Consider the following 11,947-nt stretch of genomic DNA (forward strand, 5'->3'; position numbering starts at 1 on the left):
CTTTTCAGGGTTTCGAAACTTTCGACGTACTCTGAATTTTTCGTGTTTACTTTTGCGTCTTTTTTCAAGCACCTCGTCATAGGTCGAGCAATTTTTGAATAATCTCTTATGAATTTACGGTAATAGCCCGCTAAACCTAAAAATTGTTTTATTTCTTTTTGTGTTGTTGGCAGTGGGAATCTCTGCACACAACGTATTTTGTCAGGGTTGGGCTCTATGCCCCTATCTGACACAACATGTCCGAGGAAATTTGTTTCCCTCTTCAAAAACTCGCATTTATCAATTTGAATTTTAAGATTTACTTCTTTGAGGCGTTGTAGAACCTTTGTTAAAGATTCCACATGCTCTTGGAGCGAAGTGCTGAATATAATGATATCATCAAGATATACTAGGCATATCTTGTTTATTAAGTCGGATAGCACATTATTCATCAGCCGCTGGAAAGTAGCTGGAGCCGTCTTCAGTCCAAATGGCATACGTAAAAATTCGTAGTGACCATTTTCTACACTGAAGGCCGTCTTAGCCACGTCTTTTTCATGAATTTCGATTTGATGGAAACCCTTTGCCAAATCCAAAGTCGTGAAATATTGGCAGCGTCCGAGCTTTTCTAAAATTTCATCTATATTTGGAATAGGGTATTTGTCGTCTATAGTTACTTCATTAAGCTTCCTATAGTCTACGACAAGCCTCCACTTCTCTTTGCCGCTGGCGTCCAATTTTTTGGGCACAATCCAGACAGGTGCAGAATAAGGAGAGTGGCTGGGTCGGATTATTCCTTTGTCCAACATTTCTTGTATCTGCCGTTGTACCTCCAATTTGTGTACATATGGGTAACGATACGTTTTGGCTGTAATAGGGATATTATTAACCGTCCTTATATCATGCTTTATAGCATTGGTAAAGGATAGGTCGCTATCGTCTGAATAAAATATATTTTTATATTTTTTTATTGCACCTAGAAACTTTTGTTTCTCTTCCTCATTTAAGTGATCTATACGAATTTGGTTCAGGACGTCTTTCTTTATTTCCTCTTTTTCATTAAAATATTCGCTGTTTTCTTTAGAGTAATGTATGGGGATTTTATTTTTCCCGATTATTAAAATGTTGTCTTTTAAATTAATTATCGTATTAAGTTTTCTTAATATATTGTTACCTAATAGCCCACTATATTGTTTATGGAAATTATATATTAGGAATTCCATTTTGTTATCTAAAGTTTCGCCGAATTCCTTGAAAATAGGAATTGCGACTTTTTCGCTGACTTGTATGGTCTGGGAAAGTGTCTTAATGTATATCGGTTTGCAGGGTATTTTCCACTTTGGGTGGCATATCCCTGGATTAATTACAGAATGTGTTGCTCCACTATCAATGATAAACTTCAAATAACCCTGTTTAGATTTAATTATTATATGGGGTAATTGCCCGTGGAGGCAGCTGGTTGAAAATTTTGAGCAGTGTTTACTTCCATTGGCTCCACTTCCTGGTGTTGTTGGTTACTCTGCCATCTCTGACCTTGTTGGAAGGGTCTGTAGAGTCTTTGTCGTTCATCATGTTGATTTTGTCTATGTAAATTTTGGTAGTCATCTATTTGATTTCTCCTGGGGAAATCATTTCTATTAAAGTTTCCATTCTGAGACCTTTGTGGTCGGTTACCACGAGATTGTTGATTATTTCCAAACTTTTGGTTTTCTCTAACCATTTTAGTTTTTCTAGGGTAAATTTGACCGTCCTTTCCTATTTTATCATACCCATTCTCATAAAGAATATTAATCGCACTTTCGAGAGATTGAGGATTCCTACATGCAAGGACTGTTTTCATTGGTTCAGGGATTTTACTTTTAAATATGTTCAGAGCCGACCTCTGATTATTGATAGCAACCTGATTAGCGGCTTCGCCTTCTCCTAATATGAGGACGGATTTATTATTTAGTCGCATCAATCTATACTTGATATTGTTATAAAAATCTATTGTATTAGTTTCAAAAGTCACTGAACGTAAGTCGTCGAAAAGCTCTTCGCAGCTTTTCCTTTCTCCAAAATTATTGTTAAGTAATTCTTTGATTTGGTTCCACGATTGCGCTTGTGTGTTAATTGTTCACATAGATTCTTCTTCAAAAAAAAATTTTAGTTTTTGTTCATAGATTTTTTTTTTTTCTTCAAAATTATTCACACAAAAAAAAAAATTTTTTTTTTTTTCAGAGATTTATTCACTTCGAAAAAATTTTAATTTTTGTTCATAAAATCTTTTTCACTAAAAAAAACTTTAAATTTAGTCCATGTATTTTTACACAGGAGTTCACTAAAATTATAGGGATAATTTATGTATTTTTACATAAATTATAATATGGATATTAAAATATCACATCCCATCCTCGTCGCCAGAAATGTTTAAAGGATTTTTCCTTATAAAAGAGATACGACTTTTGTCGTTGGCTGTGTTTTCACAACTGACTAACAGAAATATTTAAAGGATTTTTCCTTATAAAAGAAATGCGACTTTTGTCGTTGGCTGTGTTTTCACAACTGAGTCTCTTTATTCAATTCCTCTTTCTTATATTCTAAAATTTCAATTTACTTATTAACTAAAAATGTCGGTTTTTGCCTACTCATCATAAGTGTGTTAATAAATTAAGTTGAATTGCATTTTCGTTGTGATAACGGAAATGCAGTTGATTTGGAAATAATATTAAGTTACATTTTTGTCAAGTGGCGTAAACATAAATATGTATACATTGGTAATATGAGTGCAATTTTACTTATTGTCGGCTTTTTTGCCTACTCATCATAAGTGTGTTAATAAATTAAGTTGAAGTGCATTTTCGTTGTGATAGCTTCAAATGGGATCAAATATTTAAAAAAAACCAGTAAAGCTTAACTTTAATAAACTTACTATGAACTAAATGCTTTTCAATGCGCTTTCTTTCTTCTTCCATTCGTTGCTCTTTGCGTTTTTCTTTTCTTGTGAGTACAGTATCGGCACCATACATACTACCTGGACGTCCTCTATTTCTTTGGAGCAAAAGAAAGTCTTTATCTTCCTGTATTTTCATTATACCTAGGGTATCCATGGCTGCAATGTCAAATATGAAGTTTTCAATTTTATCCTTAAACTCTGCTTCATTTTTACGACACTTTTCGTTAGGAGTCTTGGAATGTTTTTGTAAATTTCTCCATTCCTCGTAAAGATTTTTAAGTTTTTTAATACAATTTTTTTCTTGCGCCGTGGGAGTTTTAGCTTTTTTCCAAAATTCAATCGTGGCACCAATCGTGTATTTCATACTGCTTTCCAAAGTCGAGTTTTCGTGCCTCATTTTGTAAAACAATAATTGGAGCACCTGTTTCATTGATGGCAACTTGGCCCCCAAAAATAACACTTTCACATTCACCCACAAGAAATATTTTTAGCTCAGAACGTAATTTTTTTTTCGGAATGCCTGATAATGATTTTGAACTAATTTTTTCACTAACTAATTATTTTTGTACTATTAAACACATAAGACGACTGAAACTGAATAAAAATGCAATGCCACAGCCTACCAATTCAAATACCGAGAAAAACATTCACACTGAATAAGAATGCAATGTCAAAGCCTACTTATTCAAATGTCGAGTAAAAATTTAAAACTTTTTGCGTATTCAACGAACACAACAGTTGATGAATGGTTTAGTGATCACCAAAGTGTTGATTATGAAACAAATTTTTATTTTTATTATTATAGTGAAGTGTGAAAAATTATTTAAAAAGTACCTTTGCATAAAATTTAAAAATAATTATTTCATTTAGCAGCTAGCTCAACACACCGTTCATAAAACACTATTTCTATTACTTAATTGACGGTGACATATTTTCAACGTTTCACTAATCAGTTATGTGTGCTGAAAGCGCCTTTTGTCAGGCAATAAAGTAAACAAGATCATTAATTAAAATCGCATCACATCAATAAATATAAGATTCGAACAAAAAAATTGGAAACGAAAAAAAATTAGTAAAAATTGTGATTTTTTCAAATTTTCCATACTTTGGGATCAAATGGGCACGGTTAGACATCATCGGATCGGGCTGAAAAAATATACCGTTCTTTATTGCATCTAACCTCATGTTTTACGTCCCGAAAACTTTTGGATTTTCAATTTTTATTTTTCTCCACACAAGCTGCGGCCAGTCTAATACCCACGTAAGTTGAAGCAAAACGGACGCTTCTGTTATCATTCCACAATACCGTTGATATATCGATTACATAAGCTGACCCAACAAATTCTTCAGAATAACCACGCTCGCGCTTATTTTGCTTCAAATCCGAGTCAGTAGCTAGTTTACAATTCATGATACGATTGGCGCGAATTGTTCCTAAGCTATGGGTACCCCTGCTTTCCAGATAAAGTACTAAGCCTAGCGACGTGTAAAAATTGTCAAAATAAAGTATGTGGTTTGCAAATTCGGGGATGTTTTTTGATAACCTTACAACCGCATTCGATGAGGCGCCTAAATCTGGAACTTCTTTTCCCATTTTATTATCGCCAGCGCCGGAATATAATTCAAACTGATATGAAAACCCACTAGTATCACATAAAACAAATAGTTTAAGCCCCCATTTATGTGGCTTATTAGGCATATATTGCCTAATGCTTGTTTTCGTCATTTTGGTTGCGCACATTTGTTCGTCAACGCATAATCTTTGAGGCATTGGAATAGAAGAAAACTTTATATTGAAATGATCAATGACCCTTTTCACGTTATAAATGACGTCATAATCCTCGGAGCTTTTTCCGGTCATTGTGCATTATCAGCGAAGTGTACGAATAGCCTCAAAACCATGTCGGCCCCAATATGACCGAACACTTGGATATTTATAAACTGACATAAAAATAAGTATTCCAATATAGCGCCGAATATCATTAGCCGTATATACAAAAGATGTATCTATCTGTTTCTGCCTCGCGTATAAGTTCGTTTCATTAGTAGAAAAATAATGTTCATCAGCAAAGTAGCAAAAACACTTATATGGAGTAGTTAATTGTACGAAACCAGACATATCCGGGCATTGGAATTTGATTTGATCTTCATGAACTTTCATGCTTTTTTTCCACACTGCTTATTTCCTCATCCTTCTGTCGCATCTGGACAACATTTCCATCAAATCTCCTGAATATATGTATAACTACTGACCCCTGCGCACGTCTTAGGCCTTATTGGAGGAGCTGGTGGTGTACTGTCACCATGTAAATTTACACTTGATTCTTCCCTGACTACGGAAGCTGTAGGCGTAACCAAAGTTAAATTTAGATCTGATACACTTATGCCCAGTTCGCCACAGTCAAAACTTAATTTGTCAACCAAGTTGATACCGTCATCTATAGTATATCTTCATCATCCGTTGAGACCACGTCATCACTGCCTTCCTCATCTATAACATCAATAGTGTTCAGAAACCCCTCAATTTCTTTTTCAGACAAACTTGAAACCTTGTTTTGCATTTTTTCTTTCCAACCATTCATTTTAACTTTAAAATTTTCAAAAGAGAGAGGTTCGTTACAAAAGAGTATTCACATGGTAATTGCATGCTGGTGCCTTTAGGCATTGAAACTTTGAAAGGTCACCCTAATGAAGTATACATAAAGCTAACACTTTTGACAACTGAAATTCATTATATAATGGCAAGTGAAGTAAAAACTTTGCATATCAAAAAAGAGTCATGAAATTGTATAAAATATGATCGTTTAACGGTTAAAATAAAAAAATTACATAATAATTCAAAATTCTGTTGCAAAGCAAGCATTGCTTAAAGGCACTGTTATGCACTAGAGGGTTAATACATTTACTTTAGAAAGTTCTATTGCTTCTTCGTCACTTTTAAAAGGTATATTTTCTTCTTTTAGCTTTTTAATTGACAATTGCATATCTTCTTTACTTAATTTTACAGAGTTCAAAATATTTTCTTTTGCCCATTAAATGGCATATCTTGTTTTCTTTCCAATTTATTACATCTGTCAACTTTCGACACTTAAGGCCGGCGGGCCAATTAAAAGGTCAAAAAAATCGATTTTTTTTTTTCCTGAAATCAATAGCTTAGATATTCAAGAACATGAGACACAAATTTTCAGAGTTAAATTCCAAGTATTTGCAGAGCTACAGAGCCGAGCGTAGTGCGGCGTCGAGCAACCGTGCGCTTATTGTTGTAGTGTATTGTTTCTGTGTACGTCTTTGAAGCGCATTTTCACGATTTTACCTAATTTATGTACACGATTGCAAACAAACTAAACGAGCTATCCATTTCATTCAAAATGCGTTATCTTCAGTATTGTTTTTTCTTCTATGTGAACTAAAACAAACATCCAAAAACTTTTTTTAAGCGACTTTTTTACCCAGTTGAAGAGTTTTTTTTTTCCTTGAAAAACCACTTTTTTTTCTATATTACCTTCCCCAAAAATTCGAATTTTAGGTGTTTCTCCCAATTTTCTTAGTTCACATCGAAGATAATTACATCAAAATTAATAATCTTTTTTTTTGTTTTCAGATGAAAATTGCAAGTTGTATCTTGTACAGAAGTTGGATACTTCAGTGGCAAGGCGCTCTGGGAATCTATTGATAACTCGGCTTACAATATATTGTTGGAGATTGTACAGATTTTTTTTTTTAGTTCAAATATATATTAAACTATCCCCAAAACTTCATTTGGCTAATTGTTTTTTTTCTCATCCTACAACGCTTCGCGAAAACTACTGAATTTAGGACATCTAATTGGCCCGCCGGCCTTAATGATTTTCATAACAATTATGGAAATATAAGCGTAACAGTAAATCATTATTTGAAGTACATTTCTTTTTACAGCATAAGAGGGATAATGCATATAAGAATTATATGACATAGGAGGGATAAATACATTTAAGAATTATATGACATAAAACGTAGAACAGGTTGATATATTTTTTAGTGATGAAGTATCTGCTAGGGCTGTCGGAGTTATTCCTTTTAGTCTAGGTTTTTGCAGTTCTGAATGTGGAATTTTCAGCATATCTTCGTTTGTGTGTGTTAGTAGTCTGTGAATATGATTTGTGCTGCATTCTCGAATGACGCTTTCCATAAATTTAATTTTGAGGCCCCTGTGTATATCGCCATTGGTTATGTACCAGCCTGCGTTTGTGATAGTCCTTAGGATTTTTAATTGTATATAGTAGTTGCATTATTTAAAGGTTTGATTTGCTTGCTGTTCCCCATAGCTCGATGCCATATTTCCAGATCGGAGTTATAAGAGTTTTGTAGATTAACAATTTATTACCAAGTGAAAGTCGCGAGTCTGAATCTGTTTTTAACTTCATTTATCTTTTGAAGTATATGATCTTTCCAGGTCAGTTTTGCATCAATTATTATGTCTAAATATTTGGCTTTTGTATCATATTTAATGACTTTATTAACACGCTTTTATTAGCTCGGGTGTATGTATGTATGTATGAATGAATGTAACGGAATCTTTGAGCTTAATTTTCACTGGCTTCTAAAAATCTGATCGACTTGGAATTTTGCACACCTATCAAGGACCGATGACAATGTAATAATTTGATAAAAGTTTTTCATTATCCTTATTAATATTTTCTTTTTTAGATCTTCTGTAGAAGAGTAAGAAAGACAGAGCTAACGCGCGGTCTGCGCATGCCTGCACTCTCCGAGTTACTCTTACTGATTTCGGGAGTCTACGACTTACTCTTTCGAATTCGAACTTGCTCGGGCACGCGGCACTGCAGTACGAATAGAAGGCTAACACGTTTTCAGGGTAGTTGCATTCTCACTTTGTATAGTCTTTACACATGCGTAGATACTACAAGTCGCAAATTTAAATAAAAAATAGTTTAAAAAAAAACTAAAAAACACGCTTTTATTGCTAATCGAACTAAAAAGTAGAAAATACATTTTAATGACAAAGAGGCCTATAATGAAGTAATAGCAAATCGAACGATCAGTCATAGTCAACTACCTCAGAACAGAATTATAACAAAAACTAGCGGACCCTCACCCGCTTCGCTGGGTGAAAGAAAAATATAAATGAAAAGTGTTCTTTGTTTTTTTCTTGTTTCATCATTTAATTCATGCTCGGCCATTATTTTGTGACTTATTCTAATAACAATGTTTTATTTATTTTAGTGACTTACTCTAATGATTGTAAACTAACAACTTATTCTAAAGCCTTCTGATACACAAAATTTTTGGTTTTATTTTCATGCGGTGTATAAATATAAAGTAACGATGGTTTCCCTACTCGAGACCTTCCTACATACAGTTGCCCATGTCCAAAGCATGAATAAGTTAGGTCAATTCCACATAACTGAAGTGTTTGACCTAGAGGCTTATATTACGTTTCCACCAAAAGCAAACACCGTGTTTGCAGGAGTTGTGTTTGGGAGAACTGTCAACTGTTTCCACCGAACGTTTGGGAGAAACTGTGTTTGAACTGTCTTTTGTTGACATTGTGAAATAAGAATTATAAAAATTGATAAAATTATAAAATGGTGCATAAAATTCAATTTGTTATGTTGATTTTATCATTTTATTTTAAAATAATTGATAGTGAGTTCATCACATATTATTTAAAAAAAAGGTTAAGGGAAAATAAAATAATTTTAAGCGTTGCTGCCAATTTAATGCGTTCGCAAAGTGTATGGTCTTTGGTATGGTAAACAGATTTATGATACATTATTTGTGTATAATGTACATGTATATTTTAGGAACATTCCAGTACCTTTTGGGAAGTAGACTGCCAGAGTAATGGGGACAAGTTTTTCAAAAATAATTTCCGAATGGAAAGATCCTGCTTTGAAAAATTGTGCAGCAAACTTGAAAAAATAGCCAAAAGAAAAACGAACTATCGAAACCCGATTTCACTAAAAAAGCGCGTGGCAATTGCTCTGTATGCACTAGGATCTTCTAGTGAATACAGATCAATTGGACATTTGTTTGGAGTAGGCAAAGCAACTGTTTGCAAAATACTCATCGAGTTTTGCAATGAAGTTGGGACATCTTTGGCTCCAATATATTTGAAAAATTTTCCACTAACAAGGGCGCAAATTGAGAATGGAGTCGCAGATTTTAATGCAATGGGCTATCCACAATATATTTTGGAGCAATAGGTAGGTTTATAAGTAATGCGATAAAAATAACGTTTAATCAAAAGCATCTTTATTATACAGATGGATGTCATATTGAAATTCATCCAAGAAAGGAAGAAGCCATTGATTACTACAACTACAAAGGGTGGTATTCCGTAGTACTATTGGCTTTGGTAGACGCAAAATATAGATTTGTTTATATACATTGCGGCAGTCCTGGAAGATGCAACGACTCCGGAATTTTTGAAAAATCATCGCTAAAGCGCGAGTTGCAAAGTTGTGCACTTCTTGATGAATTGAGCTTGCTGTATGGATCCACAAAAATACCAGTCCATATTATAGGGGACTCTGCTTTTCGTCTCTCTCAGCATTTAATGAAGCCATATCCTACAAAGAGTCCAATTGGTTTAAATCTGAAAAACAACTTTTCACCAGAACAATAAAATTTGTAATACATAATTTTATAAAATAACATTTTATTCATTTTTGATTTCTTTATTGAAAATAATTTGTTTATATCGTTAATCTGGAAAAAGCGAATTTAATTATGCATAGACTCATGGATACGAACTTTAAATCAGACGGCAGACTATTATCCTTTTAAATTTGGTGTTCATCTGGTTGCCCGATTGGCCACTTGATCCTGCTTCCACTCTTATGATACAATTTTCTAGAATTCGTGATCTGAGCATCCATTGACAGTGTATGAACCATATTGTAAAAAAAATCGCCACAACTGCTCGTACACATATGTAGCGTATAAAAATAATTACTCTTTAATTTTCATATTAATTAGCTTTTTTCATTTTTACTCATTATTAATGTCTTATTTTATTATGTTTATTCTTTTGGTTCCATTTCTTCCATATGAAACTATGTCATTCCTAAATGGTTAGCAAACAATAATTATGCTTTTATGTCTAGAGTGAAACATAAAAATTGTCGCTTCTTATTGCTCGTTACATGACATACCATACCATATATCTCTTCATTTATTGTATAATCATTTGGCTTTTGAAGAATGCCACAATCTCTGTGCAAAGCGCAATGGTATGCCCATTTTAAGCAGCTGTGAGTGGCCATTCAATTTGAGATTTGGTCTGTAATGTAACACTGCCTCCCAGCAAATTTCACTTAATAATGGTATGGTCATCCACATTTTATAAAGGTCATTGCACCGTCGTATACGTTTTTCATCATATTCAATACCACCGAATATGTACATACAACCATTTTGACTGTGCGCTGCGGCATGGAAGTACAAAGCTTTTGGTAGAGAGGCTGTTTTTATAAGTGTCCATTGCTTATTAGTAAAATTTAATCTCCATATATCTGAAAAATATACTTGATCGGCCTGCAAATGGAAAAGGGATATCCAACTTCAAATATAATTTAATAATACTAAATTTAATTATTACGCACCTGCAAGCCTCCCGTAATGAATGCTTCGACCTCACCATTCGATTTCGTGTGCTGTACGCAGGAAAAGCACTTTCGTGGGTTTGGATATCCGGAATTTTGTCGCTCGATTGTTAGATTTGTTTGTGATGTTCGATCGGGTAATGTGACGAAATATTCCCATCGGTTTGTAATTAAATTAAATGCAGGGATGCGTTGTAAATCATACACTAAATTCGATGTACCACCACCCAGCACATATATGTATTGCCCATCGTAGACAACTTCGTGACGATAACGACCCTCTGGATCTTCGCGTATATCTGGACGACAGATATATACGCATTCCCACACTCGTGTGCGCAAATTTAAGCGATGCACTTCACAAGAGTAATCATAGCCAGTTGTTCCCCCAACCGTATATAAATAATGTTCGTGTAAAACTATTCCCGGCCCATATTGCGGAATTGGCGCATCACCAGTAGCCTCTATTCGCTCAACACTCGCTTTTTTACCTGTTGTTTGATATATATAACAATCGTTTGAGCAAGATTCACCAAATGGATAGCCGGTGCGTCAATCAAATGTCATATTGACAAATTGCAATCATTGTTGCCATGTTTCGATAAGAATGCTATAATAAATGAGGAAAATGAGCAACATTGCCACCACTTAATAATTAAATTAGACGCAAACCCAACAAAACACGCTTTGAAAAGTGGGTTTAGGTATGGAGTTGTGTTTTAATTTTGTATGGGATTTGACAGGTGTTTTGTTTCGTGTTTGCGCTAAGAACACGATAGCGGCAGAGAACACGATAGCGGCTGCGGTGGAAACTTAGTATTATTGATTGTAATGGGAAATTGAAGTCGCTTAAAATCAAAAGGCAAATCTGTTGAAATCATTGGAATGCGCGGAATCAAAACATCTTTACCTTTAAATTTGCCTTTCAAAATTGTTGCTTCAATTACATTGTTCATTGTCCGTTTCACTGCTAATCTTGTCCCATTGCATAGTTTCGGCTGATTGATATTTCGCAACATAATGATCACTGCGCCGACTTTCACATGCAAACGATGTGGTGGCAAGCCAGGCAAATTCAGTGAATTCAAAAATTCAATTGGATAATTCACTACATCGTCGGGATTAGTGGTTGAATCAATTGATTTATAGGTGACAACTTCACCTGGAATTTGAGTCAAAATACTGGCATTGATTTCCTTGAGATCTACATTTTTGGCAGCTAATATAGCTCTCTCGCTTAGCCAATCTTGATTTCGATAGTTTTGTGCAATATTTGTGAATACATTTTGTACTAATTGTACTCTTGATTCTGTTACGGTACAAAAATTAGTTGGAAGTGTGATCATGCCTGTATTCTTATCAATTGGCTTTCGTCCAATTCCGATTTGCAACAAATGTTCGGAAAATTAAGCAGCTGTTGGATCAT

The 11,947-nt window shown here is 34.3% G+C and overlaps 1 protein-coding gene across 1 annotated transcript; it reads right to left on the reverse strand.

Moving 5' to 3' along the window:
- Positions 1-9,579: 9,579 nt before the first annotated feature.
- On the reverse strand, positions 9,580-11,073 carry LOC128869402 (kelch domain-containing protein 10 homolog; the record flags this gene model as incomplete). Its single annotated transcript, XM_054111953.1, has 2 exons — positions 9,580-10,453; positions 10,522-11,073. Coding segments are annotated over 2 exons (903 nt in total), but the record flags the coding sequence as incomplete, so codon positions are not given.
- Between the last annotated feature and the right edge of the window lie 874 nt (positions 11,074-11,947).

The sequence above is a fragment of the Anastrepha ludens genome, chromosome X (assembly GCF_028408465.1).
Source record: "Anastrepha ludens isolate Willacy chromosome X, idAnaLude1.1, whole genome shotgun sequence".
Lineage (NCBI taxonomy): Eukaryota > Metazoa > Arthropoda > Insecta > Diptera > Tephritidae > Anastrepha > Anastrepha ludens.